Here is a 24,453-nt window from a genome sequence, read left to right on the forward strand (position 1 = left end):
GACTCATCTTGAGCAGCTCTCAAGTCACACGCACCTTCCTACCCCAGGGCCTTTGCACATGCTTCCTCACCTCTTCTTGGCATGCTCTTCTCCTCTCTCCTCCCCTGGACAACTTCTACGGATAGTTCAAGCTTCAGCTTAATTCTGACTTCATCCAGGATGATATCTTCAACCCTACCCCCTGAGTACTGCCACATGATGGCATGCAGCCCAGTACTTCTGGGCACTGTGTGCGATGCCAGCTAAATAATTATTATGATCCTTTGTTCTCCTTAAGCCTTTTCTACCAAGAGGGAAGAATCACCTCTAGCTTATAGGCTGTGATCTCAGCATCGGTCCCAGTACCCAGGCCTCAGGAAGCCCTTGGTAAACACCTGATGAATCTGTGAGCATCTTCTGTTCTTCCAGGGGTAGGAACCACATCTTCCCTTTTCCCTCAGTGCTCAGTAGGGACTGGTGGTGGCTGCCAGGTGCATTCATGTCTAAGTCCAGGAGTTCAAACTCTGGGAGTTCTTAGGATATTTGTAAAAGGCTGGTGACAGCTGTGACCATGGTAAATGCTGTCCTCGTCTAGAGACCAGGCTCCTGAGTTTAATAATACCTGAATATCACCTTCTCCCTGAAGTTCCTCCTTCTGATTTATTATAAAGTAACCTGAGTTTTGTTTTTTCTTTGTTTTGTTTTGGTTTTGCTTTTTTAATTTTTAGGGCCGAACCTGTGGCATATGGAAGTTCCCTGGCTAGGGGTCGAATCAGAGCTATAGCTGCTGACCTACACCACAGCCACAGCCACACCGGATCTAAGCCATGTCTGCAACCTGCACCACAGCTCACGGCAACACTGGATCCTTAACCCGCTGAGTGAGGCCAGGGATTGAACTCACATCTTCGTGAATACCTGTCGGGCTCGTTGCCATTGAGCCACAACGGGAAATTCCTAAAGTAACCTGGGTTTAACCTTAACCCTGACACGAGATTGTTCTAAAACATGCATAAGTTATTGAAGTGCGGTTAGTCTCAGTTGTCCTATGAAATGGAGGCAGTGCCACGGACTTTGTATGGTTTTTCATTTGTTCTTTGCATCAGCAAGCATTTGCCATGGACCCTGCATTCACTGGCAGCTACATAATTACGATTGTTTGTTCACCTTAAGCCTTTCCTACCAAGGCCAGGTGCTGGGCATGCCGTGTGAAGAAATAGATGTATCCCTGCCCACAAGGGGCTTGGAGTCTAGAGCCAGAGATAGACTGGATTTAATCAGTCATCACAGAGATAGACAGCTCCAGCAGTGTGTCCAGAGAGATGACAATCCAAGGCTTGGGTGGCAGGGGAGGGTTGGTTGACCAAAGATTAAGTGAACTCTATGGGAGGCAGCTAGCACATAGCGAGTGCTCAGTAGGCTTGTGTTTTGGCAGGTCAGAGTCTTTGCTCAGAAGAGCTGGCCCAGAAAGGATTAACTGGGAAGATGAAGAGGAGCCAGAGAAGACAGAGGGAGAGAATGGGAGCAGCTGGGGTTTTCTGCCTAGGTCTGTGTGCTTGTGAGAAAGCAGGCTTGTGTCCTGGGATGTCCAGCTTTCGCTGGTTTGGGGACACCTCTTAGTCAGGGAGGCCTCGGAATTGCTGTCCTTGGGAGAAAGAACATGCGGGGGTCTGTCTGTTCATCAGTAAGACTTGCTCCTGTACGCCCTAAGACACACAGGACGGAGTAGTTTCTGGAAGCCGTATCTATAGTATAAGATCCACTCCCGACTTAATTGATGTGGATACTGGAATTTTTTAAAGCTCTAAATAATTTTTTTTTTGGTCTTTTTAGGGCTGCACCTGCGGCATATGAAAGTTCACAGGCTAAGTATTTTTTGTTGTTGTTGTTGGTTTTTTGTCTTTTACCCTTTTCTAGGGCTGCTCCCACGGCACATGGAGGTTCCTAGGCTAGGGGTCAAATCGGAGCTGTTGCTGCCAGCCTACACCACAGCCACAGCAACACAGGATCCAAGCCTCACCTGCGACCTACACCGCAGCTCACGGCAACGCCATATCCTTAACCCACTGAGCAAGGCCAGGGATGGAACCCAAAACTTCATGGTTCTCAGCTGGATTCATTAACTACTGCGCCACGACGGGAACTCCCAGGCTAAGTGTTGAATCGGAGCTGCAGCTGCTGGTCTACACCACAGCCACAGCAACAGTGGATCCTTAACCCACTGAGTGAGGCCAGGGATTGAACCCTTGTCCTCACAGATACTAGTCAGGTTTGTTACACTGAGCCATGACGGGAACTCCCAAGCACTAAATGATTCTAATGCACATTCTGGGGTGAGAGTTGTAAAAACTCTCTGTTGACCTCCAGTTAACCAGCATGCTCTATCCACTGTTCTAAAACCTGCTGACTGATGCCCTTGGCACCCTGAGGTGCCCAGCCGGTAGCTTACGCTCTAGCAAATCCATGCCTCTGTTCCCACGTGTGTTTATTTAAGACTGTTCCCAAACCTGTTTACTTCCATGGCACTCATTATTGAAATGTCATGATTTATTAATATTTGTTCTCTAAACCCATGGACGATGAGCATACAGAAAAAGAAAGTTTTACTTCTCTGAAAACAAGCTGGATGCTTTGGGATGTTCAGAAAAGAGAGTCCCTTTAAAGTCACCCTCACATTTGGTGTGAACAGGATAACTATAAAAGATTGGAACAAAATTATTAAAATCTAGACGTTTTCCACACTCAGTCTGCTTTGCGAGTGTCTTTAGGTTCTTGCTCTATTTTTAAAGAAACTAACAGAAACTGGAAATTGTAGATGATATGTTTTGGGAATGCAAAGCAGAAACCCCATTGCCATCAAAAGATTAGTGAATGAAAAAGATTGAATATTTATACATTCTCTATATGCTATAAATTAAAATAAATTATAAGGTATGTGACGCATTTAAAAAATCTTTCTTTGTTCTCACTAACATTTTATTTATTTTTTATTTTTCGACTTTTTTTTTTTTTAAGGTCACACCTGTGGCATATGGAAGTCCCCAGGCTAGGGGTCAAATCAGAGCCGAAGCTGCCGCCTTACACCACAGCCACAACCGTGTCTGAGACCTACACCACAGCTCACAGCAATGCCAGCTCCTTAACCCACTGAGAGAGGCCAGGGATCAAACCCGAATCCTCATGGATACTAGTCGGATTCATTTCCATTGTGCCACAACGGGAACTCCCTGAACTTTTTATTATTTCTCAGGAAAGGGATGCTTGTGGCCTGAGCCCCTGGGGGCTCTTTCCTCCATCTGGCCTGGAGGAATTTCCCCAGCATGACTGGTGCTGGTCATTCAGTTCCCACCACAAGGTGCTAAAGTGGCAGCATAAAGATGTCCTCTGCTCTACAACCTAATAATCCACTAAGGCAGGATCTCCAAAAATGTGTTTCTCAAAATGGTGTGAACTTATCATGGAAGAAAGAAAAACAATTCCGAAGTCAAGACAGTGTGAGATTAAATTCAGTGAAAGTTTTCCTAACCGTGGGACTTTGTCAGAACTCCTAAAATGCTCCTAAGGACTGTGAATCTCTGTGAGGTGACGCTATTTAATAAGAAGACCCTTCCTGCAGAACGTCTGTCTGCATTAGTGTTCCATGGAACCCACTTTGGGAAACAACCTTAAGGCTCACATCCTTTTACCCTGGTGGGGTCAGGGGAGCAGGTGCTGTTCAGCTACCCTTGGTTGTTGCAATTGTCCTCATTGCTAATAGAGCCTCAATTTTGTCCCAGGGTCCAGCATTCCTCCCATATGACTCAGAGAAAGGTCCCCCAGTCCAGGGGCACACCCTGATGGCTCTAAGCCAAGCATTCAAGTCTATCCACCATGCCAATGACGGATTAGACATGAGCATGTGATGAAATCTGGAATTGAGACCCAAAAGTAAGTCGGCTAGAGGGGTGGGGCAAGGGAGACAAGAAAGAGTTCTTATAAAGAAATACGTGCAAAGAAACCTACCCTCTCTTTCTGCTGGATGTTGTTGCATATGGACATGATTCTTGGTGCTGCGGCAGCCATCTTGGGACCATGAGGAGAGCTAGCGAAGAACAAAACTGAACAAAACTTTGTGGATGGCAGAACAAAAAGGTGGCAGGAACCTGTGTTATTGCTTATACTCTTGAGCTTCCAAATTGACCAATCCTGAGACTTCCTTGCCTCTGGATTCTTGTTTGCATGAGATTAGAACTATTCCTGTGGTTTAAACCATGCGGTTCAATATGGTATCCACTAGATGTAGGTGATTACTGAGCACCAAAATTAAAAGATTTAGTGCCAAAAAAATGTAAAATATCTCACTAATAACTATATATCAATTGTATGTGGCAATGATAATGTTTTGGATAATGGGTTAAATAAAAGATGTGATTAAAAATAATTTCACCTTTTTAAATGTGGCTACTAGGATATTTTAAATTACATTTGGCGCCTACATTCTATTTCTATTGGAAAGTGCTAGTTTAAGTCATCTGGAGTGAGACTTCTCTTTATTTGCAGACAGAAAAAAAAAATATCCTAAGAGATACAGGTATTAGCATTCTAATTTTCCAGCTGGAAAAATTAAAACTAAAAACTTAAATAACTTGCTCATGATCACCCAAGCATCCTGACCAGTGCTTTCGCCTCTGCACCTCTAGGAATCTGAGAACATCCCTGACAAGTTAAAGGTTTGGAAGGTCTCACCCAAATCTCAGCTCTGAAGAAAGCATGACCACTTCAGAAACTCACAGGGAGTGTGGGAAACCCGGAGTCCACTTTCAGACAGAGGAGAGACCTGTGGGTCAGATCAGGGGATTCTGCCTCCAAATACAGAATGGACACTGAGAACATCCTTCCCTCTGGCCAATGACCGTTGCTAGGAAACTAAGGTCCAATGTCAGTGTCCCCAGGGGACTGAACAGAGCTGAAGAGAAAGGAATCTGGACTGGCTCCGCTCCAGGGTCCCCACTGCCCGTGGAAGTCCTTCCCTGACAGTCCAATATCTTCATGGACCTGGTCCCAGCTCGCCGTCTCAGTTTTGTCTCCCCAAATCCACCGAAGCCCACTTTCAAAGCCACCTCCTTCAGAATCCTACCCAGACCACCTTCCTCCCTCCAAACTCTTATCACTTCTTACCACCTATGGCCACTCTCTTGTCTCTATCCTGTTTATTTAGTCCAGCAGCCATCCCCGGTCCTTCTCCAAGTTCTGATATAGTCTTAGGTGTTGGCCCAAGATCTTTGATCGGGACCATGGAAGCATCATCAACAGATTTCAGACAAGGTTTAAGATGGAGCGTAGCAGGTAGGGGAGTGAGCATCAGAGAATCCAGGGGTCATGGCTCTTGTCCCCAAATCAGCCCAGGTAAACCACAAATGCACAGGGCGATGAACACACATGCCCACACCATGGACACTCACACAGATGCTCCTGAGTATAGGGGACCCAATCCTAGCCTAGTTCTAACCCACCTTGATAAAAACCATGGACCCTGTGTCCCAGAGAGAGCAGTCAAGCCTGAGACACCTTTGGGGCCAGCAAAGAATAATGGAAAATGCTTGGACTTTGGGAACAGACATCTACATATCTCTTTAAGCCCCTCAGCTTCCCTTTCTCTCCACCCCGCCCCCCTAGTCCAGGCTGATGGACCGATTCTCCCTAGTTAAGTACAACAGCATCTTCCCTGGTCTCTGCCTCCCTGATACCCACTTCAGTCCACCCTTTGCTGCACCCTTAAAAAGTCACCTCCTTTTTAAGATGCAGTTCTGAGCAGGTTGCCCCACTTAAAACCCTGAGATGGCTTCCCAGTACCTTGAGAGAGGACTGTCTTGGGTCTCTAGGAAATATATTCTGAGACTGAGATAGCATTTGGTGGGGGATGGAGGGGCGGGGCTCTTGGGACAAACATCTGTAAGATAGGAAGCAGGCTTCGATAAGAGGAAAAGGTTAAACAGTTGCAACCAAGGCGTCAGTGGATCCCATGGGGATCTTTGGAGCGCCATGGCCCTTCAGAGTTGTCCAAAACTAAAGCAAGAAAGCTCGGTCCTTGCACCTGTCAACAAGCCATTGACTATGGGTTTCTCCCAGAAGAAGGAACCTCCCTTTGACAGAGGGCTATGCCCAGCTATGAGCCATCAGCTGCCAATACTCCTGGCAGCTGGGGGAATAAGGACCCTGCTCCTTCAGGGTGTCTGAGGGGGCCCAGTGGCATCTGCTGTAAGGATGAAATTCAGATTCCTCGCTGTGACCCATGACCTGGGCCCTACTGACCCTCCAGCCTCATCTACCTCGCTCTCCCTCTCCCTCTCTGTGCTGCCACCTTTTCTTGAACACAGAGGTTCTGTTCCCACCTCCGAGCCTTTGCACCTGATATTCCTGTTGTCTGGCCCAGTGTGGCAGGAGTGTCACCCATCTTTCAGATCTAAGCCTTAAGGCTGAGATCGCTTCCTCAAGGAAGGCTTCTCATTACCAGACCAGACTAGGTTCGCCCCTTATCAGCTCATAAACCCTTCGACTTGCTCTTCTAGTTATTTATCCCGTGCTGTAATTAAATAACCATCTGAAGCTGGTCTACTGCAAGAACAGGGGCAGGGACCAAGACTGCCTTGCTCAGAGTTCCCTTGTGGCACAGTGGGTTAAGGATCCTGTGTTGTCACTGCAGCGGCTTGCGTTGCTGCTGTGGTGCAGGTTTGATCCCTGGACTGAGAACTTCCTCATGCCGCAGATGCAGCCCCCCAAAAAGGCAAAGACTGCCTTGCTCACCACAGCATCTCCAGCCCCCAGGGTGATGCCTGGCCCATAGAAGACAAACAGCAGATACTGTCACATGAGGGCATGCAGACGTGGCCCCGGACAAGTCTTCTTTGAGTCTTGTCTCTGCTCAGCGGAGGAAGCAAAGCAAGTTTCCAGAGGAAGCAAAGCAAGTTTCCTTGCAGGGCTGCTGTGAGTATTCAGAGGGTAGCAGAGACCTCAGACTCTCAACCAATGTGGCTGCCTTCACTGCCTGGGGAAGGGTTGTGGGGTGACCCGTCATGTGTGCCTGACATTGAGGAGTTTTCCCAAGAAACCCTAGTACTTTCAGTACTAAAACCAGGACAGTTCCCAGGCAAACCCAGAGGGTTGGTTGCCCTAAATCTGGATGAGAAGGCAAGAAGGGAATTTCATATTAGCACACTGTTGGTGGTATACCCGTTTAAAAACTCTTTGGAAAAGCAAACAATCCAGATTCATCATGTTGGCTGGTTTCCATCATTTAAATATTCCCACTGTGGCCAGCGAAGCTACCAACAGTTGAACAGCCAGCCTGCAAAATTCCCGGACACTTATCAATGGGCTGTCATGCACCAGTCAGAGCTAGTGCCAGCGCCCAGTATCTAACACTGAAGGTCATATTCCTGATATCTGCACATGCGAAACACGGTCACGGACAAACTTATCCTGGGGGTGAGAATTTTACAATCCCAAGAAGGGTGCAGCTGGGGTGGACCTTGAAGACCATCTAGTTCAAGGTAACAAGTCATCTGTCGCCTGGGCTACCTCTTCCCCATCCTGTGTCCACAGCAGACATTGCTAATCGATCATGATGCTGAATCCTACTATGGCGGCGCAGTCTCCCCTCACCACGTCTCCCTGCAGGCAGCCACAGGCAAGTACCTGGCGTTGCGTATGAGAAAAATTGACTTACCTCCAGGAAGTCATGGCTCAGCCCTCTCATTATGCAGGGGAGGAAGCTTAGGCACAGAGAGGTAGAGGGACCTGCCCAAGGCCACACAGCCAGGCAGTAGCTCAGCTGGGACTAAAGAACAGATCACTTGTCTTGCTTGCCCTTCCAATCCTGCCTTGCCTTGAAGAGCTGAATACCCCAGGGTGGGATAGAACAAAGGGAGATGGTTTGAGATGTGAGCCTAGATTCTGGGGGCCTCTGCTTAGAGCCCCCAAACTCTTTTTGTACCCTGAAGGCTTCCTAGCATGTTGGCATATAAATATTGTTTATGTGTTGGAAGGAGGGCCCTTTTTAAAAAATTGCATATGCTCATTGCATGAAATGTAAAGAAAAAGAAGTATTTATTTTTTTTTTAATTTATTTTTTGTCTTTTGTCTTTTTGTTGTTGTTGTTGTTGCTATTTCTTGGGCCGCTCCCTCGGCATATGGAGGTTCCCAGGCTAGGGGTTGAATCGGAGCTGTAGCCACCGGCCTACACCAGAGCCACAGCAACGCGGGATCCGAGCCGCGTCTGCAACCTACACCACAGCTCACGGCAACGCCGGATCGTTAACCCACTGAGCAAGGGCAGGGACCGAACCTGCAACCTCACGGTTCCTAGTCGGATTCGTTAACCACTGCGCCACGATGGGAACTCCGAAAAAGAAGTATTTAAAATAAAAACTCCTGTACTGTCTCAACAGGAGTCATCCCTGTAAACAATTTTGGTTCTTCTAGGACTTTTTCTACTTATTTAAAAGCCTATACAAAGCAGAAATAGACTAAACGATTAACCGTTCCCCACCCTACCACTCTCCCCTCCATGAGAACGCTGCCTCAAACACAGTAGGCCCTCTGTAACTCACTGTCCAGTGGCTCTTGTTCACTTAAAACACCTTAGATTCCTTTCCATAGGAGTATAGGAAATCTATCTCTTTTTCTTTGTTTCCTCTCTTAAAAAAATTATTTATTTATTTATTTATTGTCTTTTTAGGGCTGTACCTGCAGCATATGGAAGTTTCCAGGCTAGGAGTCGAATCTGAGCTATAGCTGCCAGCCTACACCAGAGCCACAGCAACTCGGGATCCAAGCCACGTCCGAGACCTACACCACAGCTCACGGCAACGCTGGATACTTAGCCCACTGAGCAAGGCCAGGGATCAAACCTGCGTCCTCATGGATACTAGTCGGGAGCCACTGAGCCATGACGGGAACTCCAAAAAACATTGTTTTTCATTGAAGTACAGTTCTGCCTCTGTCTTTTTAATGGTTATAGCATTGCGTGGCTTGGTCTCATGAATTCATTGACCAGTCCCTCTGGGTGAGAAAATCAAGGGCACATTCCACTTTCCCTGCAACAATCCCAAGGCCTTGTGCTTCTGGCTCAAAGTCCCCTCCCATGGCCCCTCGATGCCACTTCCCATCAAAGCGCCACTGTCTCCAGTTTCCCAGGATCACCAGTAGGGAAGAGCTGGCTGCATGTGTGACGAGCTCCGGGGATCAGGGTCAGGTTGCAGTGGGTATCTGACAAATCACCACAGCCTGCAGGGTTCCACCACCCCCACACGTAGAGGCTGTTCCCCCAGCTTGCACAAGAAGCAGGGGATTAATCAAGTGACCCTGCTGGATGCTGATCATCCTGGGCCCTGGGGGGAAGCATCCTTGCCAGGCCCTGGGTCAGCTTGGCAACACCAAGGCCCTTGGAAGCTGGAAATAATTGAGTGTGGGGGAGGCAAAAGGGATCGAGGGGAGAAGGCCTGGGTTCAGACCCTCCCACTGGGGGTTCTGGCCTCCCTGTCTGTGTGCAGGCCGTCCCCAACCCTCATGCCCACCTGGCATCTCTAACTGGCACTGCTTACCCTCGGTTTCCAACACAGAGCTCTTGACCTTCCCTCTTCAAACCCTCATCCCATCTCAGCTCAGAGCAACACCATCCCTTGTGGCTCAGGCCAAAGTCTTGGAAGCTTCCTCGGCTCCTCTTTCTCTCACTCTCCCCGTGCCATCTACCAGCCCAGCCTATCGGCTCTACCTTTGAAATAGCCCCAGAGTTCAACCCTTTGAGGGCTGAAGTTCAGAGGGTGGAGTTCAACCCTCTCTCCTCCTCTTGCTGTGACAGACGGTGGCCCAAGCCACCGTCACATCTCACCTGTATCATTGCAAGGAACACAATGATTCATCTCCCTGCTTCTCCTCCTTCTGCACCGCCTCCTGGCCCCCAGTCTCTCAACACAGAAGCCAAAGGAACTCCTTTAAACAAAGTCAGACCAGCTCACTTTTATTGCCCCATTTGCTTGGGGTAAAAGCCAGATTCTTACAATGCCCTCCCAGGCTCTGCGTGAGCTTATCCCCTCTCTACACCTTCCTGGCAGAAATATAATATGTCCTCTGTATGTCCCACCGAGGGCCCCGATTGTCACGTTGTCCTGTCATCAATGATGTGAGACGTGATCGCTTTGTTAGATGGTATCCATAAAGGGTTCAAATTTAAATAAAAAACAAAAGGAAGAGGAGGCCCCGTCATGGCTCAGTGGTAACAAACCCGACTAATATCCACGAGGACCCGGGTTCGATCCCTGGCCTTGCTCATCGGGTTAAAGGATTCCCGCATTGCTGTGGCTGTGCCCTAGGCCGGCAGCTACAGCTCCTACTCGATCCCCAGCCTGGGAACTTCCATATGCTGCGGGTGCGGCCCTAAGAAGACAAAAAATAAGTAAACAAATAAAAGGAAGACAAACATTGTGCGTGCCACACAGAGCAGGTCCTGTAGGCTGGGGACCACCTGCAGGCCTCACTGAGTGGCCCCCATTTACATGGTCCAGACAGTGGTCAGCAGCACCTGCTTGAATACTTCAGGAGCAAGGTGCTCACTCCTTGCCCGGAGTGGGGCAGGGGCAGGGGGGTTCTGAAGTTCCCACTGCCCCTGGATGCTCCTTGGGGATTTTTGCCAGTCAGGTCTGGGCCTGCCAACGCTCAGCTCTGCAGGAGAAAGTCGGGGTCCCAGTCGTGACCAGGCCTAACACCTGCCTACTCGGAGGCTCCAGCTTGGGAAGAGAGAGAACAGGGCCAGCCTTGGTGCGTGGCAGGAAGCAGGCCCGTCTCTTTCCCTCCCTACCCTGCCCTCAACCAGGGCCCTCCGAAAAGGAGACTGGACATGCCTCTCAAAGGTGTGGCTGCCAGAGCTGGCCCAGGGAACAGCTGCTGGGGACATAGTGTTAGCAGACCCTGGAAACAAGCCAGCTCGATGAATCCCAAGGGCCTGGCCTTGGACAGGGGCACGTCTGGGGAGCTTTGGCCAACTGGACACATGTATCCCAGAAAGCAAGGCCACAGAGAAGAGAGACTAATCACAGCCGCTTCCCGGTCTTACTGAGGGGGCCCCCTGCTCCCCTGGGGTCCCAGATAAACACCAGGAAGCCGTGGTGACAGCAGCTTAGCCAGCTGTCATGCTGACCCCTGGCTGTGAACTGGGATGTGAGATTTTCAACATGAGGTTAAATTATGCTGATACTACATTTGAAACGGAGTTGTGCCTGACATGGGTTCCGTCTACACAGGCAGGACCCGAGGCAGAGCTAAGCAAATCAAAGGCTTAGCTTATTAAGTGCTCCAAAATCAAAAGCCCAGAATCAAAGCTAGATTTTGTGCTGAAATACTCTCCTCCAAACAGGGCAGCTGTGGTTCAGGCTGTTCGGAATTAGTCTGGACTCTGAAGGAAACACAGAAGAGAGAATATATGTTTCATCATTTCTTCTGGGCCAGGCCCCCTGCTAAACCCTTTTCCTGAATGATCTCACTTTGTGTTTCAATCATATTTTGAGGGAGTTTTTTTTATTATTATTATTAAATAAGGTGTCTTTGTTTTAATTTATTTATTTTCTGAATTAGAATTCCTTTCAATCACCATTTCTTTCAACTGGCTATTTGCTACAGTTAAATTTCAGAATGGATGAGGATGAAATTATATAGTTTTTTTTTCCTTTTTTAAAAATCAAAATATAGTTGGTTTAGAATGTTGTGCCAATTTCCATGGAGCAAATTGATCTGGTCATACATATATATATACATTCCCTTTCTTTTTTTTCTTTTTTTGTCCTTTTCACCTTTTCTAGGGCCGCACCCGCGGCATATGGAGGTTTCCAGGCTAGTAGTGGTCTAATCGGAGCTGTAGCCACCGGCCTACGCCAGAGCCACAGCAACGCGGGATCCAAGCTGTGTCTGCAACCTACACCACAGCTCGGGGCAACGCCAGACCCTTAACCCACTGAGCAAGGCCAGGGATCGAACCCGAAACCCCATGGTTCTTAGTCGGATTCGCCAACCACTGCACCACAACGGGAACTCCAACATCCCCTTTCTTATGTTACCTTCCATCATGGTCTGTCCCGAGCCTGGATATAGTTCCCTGTGCTGTACAGCAGGACCTCCTTGCTTATCCACTCTAAATGCAATAGTTTGCACCTTCGAACCCCAAACTCCCCATCCCTCCCCCTCCCTCCCCCGTGGAAACCTCAAGTCTGTTCTCCATGTCTGTGAGTCTGTTTCTGTTCTGTCGATAGGATCATCTGTGCCATATTTTAGATTCCACATACAAGTGATATCATAGTGCATTTGTCTTTCTCTTTCTGACCTAACTTCATTTACCATGAGAATCTCTAGCTGCATCCATGTTGCTGCAAATAGCATATTTTATTCTTTTTTATAGCTGAGTAGTCCTCCATACTCCACTGTGTGTATGCACCACATCTTTTTCTTTTTGCTTTATTTTTAGGGCCACACTCAAGGCACATGGAAGTGTTCCCAAGCTAGGGGTCAAATCAGAGCTATAGCTGCCGGCTTGCACCACAGCCACAACAGTGCAGGATCTGAGCCTTGTGTGTGACCTACACTACAGCTCACAGCAACGCTGGATCTTTGACCCACTGATTGGAGTCAGGGATTGAACCCTCATCCTCATGGATCCTAGTCAGGTTCATTACAATTGAGCCATTACGGGAACTCCCTATACCACATCTTCTTAATCCGTTCCTCTGTTGATGGACATTTAGTTTGTTTTCATGTCTTGGCTATTGTGAATAGCGCTGCTGTGAACATACAGGTACATGTATCATTTTGAATTGTGGGATTGCTGGATCATATTGCCATCCTCTTTTTTTTTTTTTTTTTTTTTGCCATTTATATTCAGTTTTCTGCGGCACCGCCATACTGTTCTCCATAGTCGTTGTATCAGTTTGCATTCCTACCAACAGTGTAGGAGGGTTTTTGAGGGAGATTTAGGGTTATTTTGGTTTTTATTTTGTTTTGTCTTGTTTGGTCTTTTTAGGGCTGTAAGCACTGCATATGGAAGTTCCCAGGCTAGGGGTTGAATCCGAGCTTCAGCTGACAGCCTGCGCCACAGCCACAGCAACACAGGATCCAAACCTCATCCGTGACCTACACCACAGCTCACTGCAACGAGGGATCCTTAGCCTGCTGAGTGGGGCCAGGGATTGAACCTGCGCCCTCATGGATATAGTCGGATTCATTACCACTGAACCACAACAGGAACTCCATCTTGAGGGAGACTTTTGACATCCCCAATGGGAAAAAGGAAATGGAAGAGGAAAGAGGCCACATGATATGCCCACATTCATAGAATTAAGAAGCAGTACCTCTGGGATTTGGCCCCCAACCTGACCATGCTAAGCCCCAAGTGCTTAAGTAACACGTGTCTCCTTTAGTCCCTAAGCTTCTCTTAGGATTTCTACCCTTGAGTTTAATGGCAATCCAGAAATTTTTTTTTTTAATTTTTATTTTTTGTCTTTTTTATTGCTATTTCTTTAGGCCACTCCCGAGGCATATGGAGGTTCCCAGGCTAGGGGTCGAATCAGAGCTGCAGCCACCGGCCTACGCCAGAGCCACAGCAACGCGGGATCCGAGCCGCGTCTGCAACCTACACCACAGCTTACGGCAACGCCAGATCCTTAACCCACTGAGCAAGGGCAGGGACCGAACCCGCAACCTCATGGTTCCTAGTCGGATTCGATAACCACTGCGCCACGACGGGAACTCCCCAGAAATTTTAAATTAAAGGACATTCCTTTTAAATCTGAAAACCAAAAACAAACAAACAAACAAAAAAACAAAAAACCACAAAACACCAAAACTAAGAAATTAATTAAGCAAGGTGAAAGGAATGAAAACTGAAATCCAAAACCAATTGTATGTATATAACCTAGCCATGAACAATTAGAAAAATTAAATTTAAAATGTCATTTACAGGGAGTTCCCGTCATGGCTCAGTGGTAATGAGCCTGACTAGTATCCATGAGGATTTGGGCTTGATCCCTGGCCTTGTTCAGTGGGTTAAGGATCCGGCATTGCCATGAGCTGTGGTGTAGGTCACAGGCAAGGCTCAGATCTGGTGTTGCTGTGGCTGTGGCAAAGCCAGGAGCTGCAGCTCCAATTCAACCCCTAGCCAGGGACTTTCCATATGTGGATACAGCACTAAAAAAAAAAAAAAAAAAAGACAAAAAAATGCCATTTACAATAGCATAAGAATATAAAATACTTGTTAATTTCACTCAAAAAAAGATACATAAAAGGATTCATGTCTTTATGTTCAAAACAAGGACACTTAAAATTCAGCCTGTGTATTAGGGCTTTTAATTTGGTTTAATGTGAGGTCATAATTTTTGCAGTTGTGGTGGTTTGTATGTATGTCTTCTGGCCACTGCACCTGAGGCTTGTGGAAGTTACAGGGCCAGGGATTGAACTCATGCCACAGCAATGACCATGCCATATCTTTAACCTGCTGAGCCACATGGGAACTCCTGGGGTAGTTTGCTTTTTATCTACTTTTAAAGGTGTTTAACTTTCTTAGAATCTGCTATATTAGACTTTTTAATTAAAATATTTTCATCTGAGCAGGAGTTCCTGTTGTGGCACAGTGGAAACGAATCTGACGAAGAACCATGAGGTTGCGGATTTGATCCCTGGCCTGGCTCAGAGGGTTAAGGTTCTGGCGTTGCCATGAGCTGCGGCATAGGTTGCAGACGCTACTCGGATCTGGTGTTGCTGTGGCTGTGGTGTAGGCCAGCAGCTGAGCTCCGATTAGACCCCTAGCCTGGGAACCTCCATATGCCTCAGGTGTGGCTCTAAAAAAAAAAAATCCATCTGAAAAAATGAATTTATAATGAATAAGATGTATATGATTATTAATGTGCTACATTAATAAATTATATTTTATTACTTATTGATATAAGTAGTATGTTAATGGAAATATTGGGTTGGTGTTTAAAGAAGGCTGAATTTAACTGTGTCACAAAGGGAATGCATTTAAAAATTTCCAAATCTCTGTTAAATTCTTATAAACTATGCAAAAGCCCTCAATGTTTTAAATGTTAAGTTCTAGTCTTATAAAAAGAACTTGAAACTTAAATCTACATAGCCAATAACATATAAGGAGGAGAAATGCTTCTCATTTAAAAAAGCAAAAACAGAAACAAAAGATGTGCCAGTTATTGAGAACGCAAAAACACTGCTGAGTGAAATTAAAAGAACTAAACACATAGGTCTTGAGCATCACTGGTGTAGTGATGAGAGGACTGTGAAGAAGCCTAAATGGGGAGTTCCCTTGCGGCATGGTGGGTTAAGGATCTGGTGTTGTCACTGCAGTGGCTCGGGTTGCTGCAATGGCTCAAGAACTTCCACACGCCATGGGAAGAAGGAGAAGGAGAAGAGGAAGCCAAAATAACATAATACTGTACAATTCCTAGCACAGAGCCTAATATATAAAGACTAGTGAAAACTCCATAAATGGTAGGAACGGTTATTACTATTATCGCAGAGCTTGGTAGAAACTAGCAAAGACTCCGCTGATGGTGGAGACAGTTGTTGCTGCTGTCAAAGCCAACTTCACGGCCATTCAACCCCTGCCGTCACCCAGGACCCTGAGCTTAGAAGGGCTCCACACCTCATTGCTCTGTTGTCCCCATCTTGAAATTCTGAATGATTTTGAAGGGCCCCACATTTTCAGTTTGTACCATGTCCCCTAAATTGAGTAGCCAGTCTTGATTGTTTTTCACTATTGTCATTCATCAAAATATTTATAATATAAAATATTTGGAGTTCCCCTTGTGGCTCGGCGGAAATGAATCTTACTAGTATCCATGAGGACGCAGGTTTGATCCCTGGCCTCTCTCAGTGGGTTAAGGATCTGGCATTGCTGTGAGCTGTGATATCGGCCAGTGGCTACAGCTCTGACTTGACCCCTAGCCTGGGAACCTCCATATGCCTCAGGTTCAGCCCTAAAAAAAGACAACGAACAAAAATTTAATTATCACTTATGATGATCAAATTCTACCTCTGCCTTTTCTCAGCTAGAAGACCGTGAGAGAGAATGCTTAAATTTTCTGTTTCAGTTTCCTTGTCCATAAAATAGGGGTAATAAGAGTTTCCCCATCTGGTTGTTGTGAAAGTTTAAATAACTCAACACGTTAGGAGCCAAGATCAGCACCAGGCACAGCCATTTGTCCTCCAAAAATGGTGCCTATAATTATCATGAGCTGTATGAAAAGAAGTTAACCTTGGGCTTGGTTTTTCCCACTGTGCATTTTGGGGAGGGGGTTGGTGGGCTAGATCCGTGGTTCTGGAGCAGATTTGAGCACCAGATTACTTGTAGAATCCTTTGGCTCTTGGAGGAAACAGCTCCCAGAAAAACACAGATAGTCCCTGTACACAGGCACACACCTTGCTTGCAGTTTGGGGCCATGTATGGGCATCTGAGGCCAAGGCTCAGGCCTAGGGCAAGGTCCTCGGAAAGCAAAGATCACTAGTGGCCCCTTCTAGTCCTGGAGTCAGTGGGTCTCTGGGGTGGGAACCGCCAGGCAGCCACATGGCACGTTACTTAGGGGTCAGCTGTGTGCTGGCTTTGGGCTTTAAGTCAGTAGCTATTTTTAGCTTTGCTATATATGGCCAGGGGAGGAATCCAGGTTATAGGAGTGGGGGGAAGGGTGCCAGGAGGCTTAGGACAGAGTCTGGGAGGTTGGAGCTCCTTTACCTTGACCACCAGAGAACTGGAGAGTTTAAGCCCAGCCAAAGCGACAGGGAGGGTCTGTGGATTTAGGAATGGCAGGGCTTTCCATGAAGATGTCAGGTCAAGTCACTTTACAACAGTGATATTCCAATTTTTTTGACCATGACCTGCAGTAAAAAAATATACTTGTGGAGTTCCCGTCGTGGCTCAGTGGTTAACGAATCTGACTAGGGACCACGAAGTTGTGGGTTCGATCCCTGGCCTCGCTCAGTGGGTTGGGGATCCAAGGTTGCTGTGGCTGTGGTGTAGGCCGGCGGCTGCAGTTCCAATTGGACCCCTAGCCTGGGCACCTCCATGTGCCACAGGTGCGGCCCTAAAAAGACCAAAAAAACAAAAACAAATAAACAAACAAAAAATATATATATACTTGAGTCAAGACCCGCACATAAACACAAACATTGTGATACACACACAATATATGTATCTCCAACTGAATGAACCTGTCAGGAAACAATACCTGATCTTATCTCTATGAAACACTTGGATAGGTTCTATTCTGTTCCATTCTGTTCTATTCTATTCTTTCATTTAAAAAAATGCAGGTCATGACCCACTCCATTTATTTTTGCCACCTAGGAAAGGGCCAACACCTCCAGTTTGGAAATCTACTTTTTTCTTTGGTCTGGGCAGCCAGACACCTGTAACATTGAACTGCCAGGTAAGGCAGGGAGCGGAGAAAAGGGGATAATAGTATCACTCGGATCACTACTTCTCAAAACTGGGGGTGAGATGGGAGTTTCAGCTTGAACTCCGCAGGACCACAAGCTTTGGACCACAGAGTCTGTGCACATTGGTCTCCCTTGGCCTCCATCCCTGTCACCTGGCTTCCTCCAAACTTCAGAGCTGGGCTTGCCACTGACTCCAGGAAGCCCTCCTGAATGCCTCAGTCTGCTTAGCTGCCAGCTTCTTGCTCCCTGAGTCCCCGGCACATCCCAGTGCAGCACCCAACACAATGTGTTAGAGTCTCTGGAAGGCAGGGACCTTTCCATTCCATTCATTTCGACACTCCCGCCCCCTACACACACACCCCCAGTGTACTGTAGTGCTGGCTTCCTAAACATCACTCAATAAATATGTACTGAATAAATGAATGATAGTTAATAGTAATAAAGAGCCACTATACAATCACCCCATGAGATGTCTTAGGAGAGATGAGTATTAGTCCACTTTAGGGATGGAAGGAAACTAAGGCTCCAAGAGACTAAATAATGCGACAGGGGCAGGGTCATGATCCAGGGCTGCCGGACTCTCAGCGGTTCCTGATCACAGGATCTCATTCGCCCACATTCCCCTCAGCACTTACCCAGGAGGGGGCAAAGGGCAGGTCCTTAACAAACCCTGGGGGAACCGATGACAGGTTGATTAAAGAGATTTTCCGAAGCAGTGGCCACATCTAATTTTGGAGAGTTGCACTGGGGAGAGAGGACCTCTAAAGCTTCCAGGCTCCCAGATGTGGGGCCCTCTTGTTTCGGGCGAAGAGTCTGGACTTCTGACAAACCAGGGGGGCAAGCCTCCCAATTACCAGGGCCCTGCAAATCTACATGACCCGGCCCACACCCGCAACCTGGCAGCCCGTTCCTCTCATTCACTGCATTCCCGCCGCCCTGGCACTCTTACTATTCCTCACATGGCCCAAGCCCAGTCCTGCCTCAGAGCCCTTGCACTGGCCATTCCCTCTGCCTGCAGTGTGCCCTCTCTAGCCCCCTCCACCCGACCCCCCAGGCCACCCCATCCAGCAGTAGAGGGAGGATCTAGCCCCCATCACCCTCTTCCTTCTGGGCTATTTTTTCATAACCCTAGTAACTTCTGGAAATGGCACAGATCTCTGTTTTCCAGCTGAGCTCTGCCTTCTCCACCAGACAGGGCACTCCCAGAGGACTTTGCATGTTCACTGCCCCCGCCCCGGGACTGACTGTGGGATGGTGCCGGACACAGAGCTGATGCTTTACAAATGAATGAATGGGCTTCCCCTGTTTTAGACATCTTGGGACATCAGCCTGTAGTTCCCAGAAATGTGTGTCCCTGTGACTCACACACGGGCCCTCAGTACACACACCCCTCAGTGTTCGGAGAGGGGAGAGGGAAGGAGGGAAGGAACTTTCAGCAAGAGCGTCCTACGCACCACTTTACATAGGTGACTGATGCCTGGCCAGCGCTGGGGGATTATCTCCGTTTCATAACTGGAGAATCTGAGGTTTGCTCTCTGCTCGTCCCCAGTGCCTAGTGCAGTGTCCAGCATAAGCAGCTGGAGAACTGAATTGCACTGACTTGCCGAGCTTCTACAAACAGCTCGAGGTCGCTGAAAACTTAGGAGACTTGGAACCAGATCTTGTCCAATTCCAGCCAGGGCTGTGTAGCCCCTCTTGTGCCACAGAAACGCTGTTATCATCCAGAAGCAATCGGTAGCCCAGTCAAGAGTCCATTCTGCACCTGAGGCCACTAGCTCTCTACGCACTTCACAATTTTCCCATCAAAATTTAGCTCAGATGTCACCTCCTCTAAAGCAGTCCCTGCCTTCCTCAATTCTGACGTCTCTTTTCTGCCGCAGCACTGGGAATTCTGGTGTACGATTGTTTGTTTACAAGCCTATCTTTTGAATCCCTGGGCTGTACCTTATTCCTCTCTATATCCAACTCTTTTTACAACGCCTGGTGGATAAGTGGTAATACAGAGACATGCACCGAACAAAAAAGGTCCTTGAATGGACGGATGGATGGATGGGTTGTTGGATGAATGAGTGGGTGGGTGGATGGATAGGTGGATGGATGGATGGAATGTGGGGAAATGGATGGATGAATGACTGAATGAACACTTCACAGTCTGTCGACTGAAAATAAATTTCATGGCAATGTTGACATCAGACACCAACTCTTCTGGAGTATGTTTGTACACCGAGCATGCAAGAGTGGCTGTAGCATCTTACTAAATGTGTCTTGAATATGTATTTCTATGGCAGGCCTTGTACTAAGCCCTCCTGCCAATCCTCTCAACAGCCCCATAATGGGCCCCACCTTTACTAACAAGGAGCTGAATGCCAAGAGAGGTGGAGCCGCTTGCCCGATTCCACACAACAAATTACATCCCGGCCCCTCTGATTCTGTGCCCTCCTACCCCTGGCTCTTCTCACCCTCCACCCATCTTCCTCACCCCGCCTGGCCCCTGCCCCAGGTCCGCCAGCCTCAGGCTGGGCTCACCTCCATCCGCATAGGTCTCGGTGCCATAGCCGTCCTGCAGGCCATTGTTCCAAGTGCCCTCATACTTGGCACCGCTGCTGCTGCTCTGCCGGGTTCCATAGCGGCCCTTGAAGCCGTGCGTCCACTCGCCCTTGTAGAGCCAGCGTCCCTTGGTCTCTATGCCCAGCCCGTGCCGTTTGCCCTGGCTCCAGTATCCCTCGAAGGTGTTTCCGCTGGGCCAGGTGTAGACGCCAGCCACTTCAAAGCCAAAGTTCCAGGAGCCCGAGTATTCGCCCTGGCCCTTGGGGCCCGTGCACAGTCCGTGGCCGTGGGCCTTCCCCCCCTCCCAGCCCCCGCAGTACGACCCGCCATCATCAAAGTCAAAGCGGCCCCCGCTCATCTCATCATAGCCCCTGACCGCCTCACCGTCCTCCAGCTTTTGGGGGGAGAGGGCGATGGGGGTGCCAGCGACTCCTCCAAGCAGCTCAGGGCTGGGTCCCCCCAACTCACCACGGCCGCACCCCAGGAGGGGGTAAGCAAGATGCCACCGGAGGCTGAAGGCGCCCAGGAGCCAAGTCAGCACTGGGTCGGCTGGTCAGTGCCATGCCTGGGAGGCCCCCACTCACTCAGCCAGAGGAAGGCTGCCAGCTGGGGAGGAAGCAGGAAGGAAAGGTTCAGAGTCTCCACGGAGCGTCCCAAACCTGGCTTCCATGGAGCCACAGCAAAACCGGCGCGATCCCTTTAAGAAGCACAGTGAAAGGGCTGGGGCGGAGGGGTCCCCAGGCCAGTTTTCCAGAGGAGAAATTCCTCCTGGGTGTCAGCCCCCAGCCCGAGGCTGAATTCTTGCAGCCCGCTGGCCCCCTTCTCCTCCACCCCCGTGGGTGTGCGGGGCTGTGATCCCCCGCCCCTGCCCCGCCCCTCTCCAATCCTGCCCTCCTCCCGGGATGGAAAGGTCAGTGTTGCCCTAACAAGGCCATTGGATCTCAGAAGCTGCTCCCAAAATAACCCCCTGGCCGGCCCAGCCTCCTTCAAAGAGGGAGGGGTGTTTCAAACCCGGCTGGCGCTTCAGCCTCAGGGAGTGGCTGGAGGGATCAGGAAGGGAAGTTGGGAACTAAGTGTGGGCAGCTGGGGCCATTTGGTGGCTTTTCTTCTCTTCCACCTTCCTGGTCCCTGGCGTCTGCAGGCCAGGAGGCGAGAGCAAGACCAGCAGAACACCCAGTCCTGGGACACTTAAAATCCCCTAGAGCCCAGAGGCTAGCAAATCTCAGCCCCGGCACCACTCACATGCCCCGACGGGACCCAGGGCCAGAGCAGCACTGCCAACCCCGTAAAGGCATCTGGTGACCTAAAGAGAAAGGAACGGGCCATGGGTTCACATAGGCCTTTGAAAGCAGAGGAGTGAACTCAGGAAGAGAGGTGAGGCTCTGGAAACGGAGTGGGGAAGATAAAGTGGAATCTGAGTCTAGTACAACCCCAGATTCCCTCCCGCCCCCAACCCTGCCAAAACCCCAGAAAAAAGCCAGTGCAAGAAGCACAGACCACTGCTTCTCTTTCTTCCAAGGGGCTAGGAACCTTCCCGCCTCCCTCTAGGTCTGAGACAGCATTGCTGGTTGTCCTGGAATGAGGCCGTCTTGGAAAAACTCAAGGATTGGGATTTTTTTTTTTTTTTTAATTCCCTTTGCAAGCTCTCTTTTGCTGTGGTGTCCTAAGAGCCTGGGAGGCCAGACTTTAGAAAGCTCTTGGGGGCAGGGTCAAGAGCGAAGGGACCTCACCAGGCACTCCGCTTCCCACCAAACTCCAATGAAAGAGACACATAAATCTCCATGACAAGAGGTTGATGGCAAAGGATAAAGACTGGAAATCCCAACTGAGCCCAGGGTTAATAGGAACACGGAGTCATTCTGGGAAAGGTGGGCGCCACCAAGAACTGGAAGCTGTGTGTGTGTGTGTGTGTGTGAGAGAGAGAGAGAGAGACAGAGAGAGAGAGACAGAGACAGAGACAGAGACACTGGAGGGGAGGATAAAAATCACCAAAAAAGTCAGCACAGAAGGCACTTAAGAATATTAGACTATTATTATGTGACTTCAAACTTATTTGCCATCCTCCAAATCCCATGGCGACTTAGGCCACTTAAAGTCACCACGGAAGATGTATCCTTTTTTTTTTTTTTTTTTCTGTCTTTTTGCCATTTCTGGGGCCGCTCCCGCGGCATACAGAGGTTCCCAGGCTAGGGGTCTAATCAGAGCTGTAGCCGCCGGCCTACCCCAGAGCCACAGCCATGTGGGATCCGAGTCTGCGACCTACACCATAGCTCACGGCAACCCTGGATCCTTAACCCACTGAGCAAGGCCTGGGATCGAACCTGCAACCTCATGGTTCCTAGTCGGATTTGTTAACCACTGAGCCATGACGGGAACTCCCAGAAGATGTATTCTTGTTTAGGAAATTCATAGAGGAGTTTCCATTGTGGCTCAGTGGGTTAAAAACCTGACATGGTGTCTGTGAGGATGCGGGTCCCATCCCTGGCTTCACTCAGTGGCATAAGGATCCAGCGTTGCTGAAAGCTGCTGTGTGGGTTGCAGATGTGGCTTGGATCTGGCGTTGCTGTGGCTGTGGTGTAGGCCAGCAGCTGCAGCTCTGATTCAACCCCTAGCCCAAGAATGTCCACATGCTGCAGGTGTGTCTGTAAAAAGGAAAAAAAAATAATAATAATAGGGAGTTCCCATCGTGGCTCAGTGGTAACAAACCTGACTAGTATCCATGAGGATGCAGGTTCGATCCCTGGCCTCCCTCAGTGGGTTAAGGATCTGGCATTGCCATGAGCTGTGTAGGTCGCAGATGCTGCTTGGATCTGGCGTTGCTGCGGCTACGGTGTAGGCCAGCAGCTACAGCTCCAATTCGACCCCTAGTCTGGGAACTTCCATATGCCATGGGTGCGGCCCCAAAAAGACAAAAATAAAAAATAAAAAAATAGAAAGGTTCTCTTCCTTAAACCCCAGCTGATCCCAGTTCTTTTTTTTAGGGCTGAACCTGTGATATTTGGTGGCTCCCCAGGCTGGGGGTCTAATCAGAGCTGTAGCCGATGGCCTACACCGCAGCCACGGCAATGCTAGATCTGAGCAGCATCTGCGACCTACACCACAGCTCACGGCAATGCCAGATCCTTAACCCACTGGACGAGGCCAGGGATCGAACCTGCGTCCTCCCGGATTCTAGTTGGGTTCGTTAACCGCTGAGCCACGACAGGAACTCCTGATCCCAGTTCTTACCCCTTGGTTCCTTCGTTGTTCACAGCCCCCAGCATTAAAGAGCCCAGGTAGGAACACCCAGCCTCAGAGCTCTAACTATTGCTGTTTGCCAAGCTGACTGATAGCAAATAGCAGTGGAGAAAGACTGTTATCATCTAGGTTTTGACTCGCCATCCCCACCCTCCGCCACCCCAGCAGGTTGACTGACAGTCTGCTTGCCCGATTCACTCCGGAGGAGACCTCAATGCTGGCCCTAGAGAGTTCTGCTGTTGCCACTTCTGACCGGTCTTTGGGAAATCGCACATTTCTTTCCAGCTCTGCTCTCCAGGCGAAAGGAAAGAGCATCTCAAACTGGAAGCCAGAGGAGTTTGAGTTCAATACCCTTTGTAGTTAAATGCCGAGCAAATCACCCTAATCCTGTTCTAAGGCTGGGTGGCTACTGTGTCCCAGCACGTTGTTCTGCCTGCATAAACGTAACCACTGGTCATCCACCCAGCTCCCTACGGTGGTCCCCTATCGAGGGAAAATACAGGTAAGAATCACCGTGGAACTTAAACAGAATCCCACCCCATCCCCAATCTCCCGAATTAGACAGTCCTGGGAGAAGGTTTGGGCACTTGCTTTCTTTTTCAAAGCTCTTCAGACGAATCTGACTCTCATTCCTGACTAAGAACCACTGTATGTTTTTGAATTAAGACACAGTTTCTTAATAATGTCCAAATGTATGCATCCCCATATTACTGGCTATTGCAGGGTAGATAGTTGCGGGGTAGGATCTATGTTCAAATCCCAGTTCTGCCCCTCACCAGCTGTGTGACCTTGGACCAACTGTTAATTTCTCTAAGCCACAAGTTCTCTAGGTCTGTAAAATACCTGTCTCAAAGGATTCTTGGTAGTAAGGATAATAGTATCTGCTTTATAAAGGCTTGGTGACAATTAGGTGAGTTAATGCTGTAAAAAGGCTTAAAACACACTAGACACCTAAAAAATGTTAGCTCTTATTAATATTATCCTCGTATGATAAGTTGCTGTTCAAACTATCATACTTAGTAAAATGGTCACTAAAGATGGACGAATCAACCCCTAAATATTGACTTGACACTGCAGCACTCCTTTCTCTTCCTGATACTTGTTTACCCTGTGGTTTTCCCCTTTTTAAATGGATAAAGTATGTTATTGGTAAAGGGACACTTTGAAGTCTTAAAAGTTGGAAGTAAAACTTTTGCCTGACTTGGTCTCACCGCTTTTTGGCATTGG

The 24,453-nt window shown here is 48.6% G+C and overlaps 1 protein-coding gene across 2 annotated transcripts in view; it reads right to left on the reverse strand.

Moving 5' to 3' along the window:
• The window catches only part of JPH2 (junctophilin 2), a 74,258-nt gene extending 53,441 nt beyond the window's left edge, over positions 1-20,817 (reverse strand). For both annotated transcript variants that reach the window (XR_014832407.1, XM_021077520.2), the window contains exon 1: positions 19,969-20,817. Coding sequence is in view for 1 of the 2 variants with exons in the window: in XM_021077520.2 (XP_020933179.2) it covers positions 19,969-20,347 (379 nt within the window). In the remaining variant the exon portion in view is untranslated. The remainder of the gene's footprint in view (positions 1-19,968) is intronic.
• Positions 20,818-24,453: the final 3,636 nt, after the last annotated feature.

Source organism: Sus scrofa, chromosome 17, assembly GCF_054392235.1.
Source record: "Sus scrofa isolate SSC_HxYL_T2T_F1_AM1 chromosome 17, Sscrofa_HxYL_maternal_Yorkshire_Landrace_v2.0, whole genome shotgun sequence".
NCBI lineage: Eukaryota > Metazoa > Chordata > Mammalia > Artiodactyla > Suidae > Sus > Sus scrofa.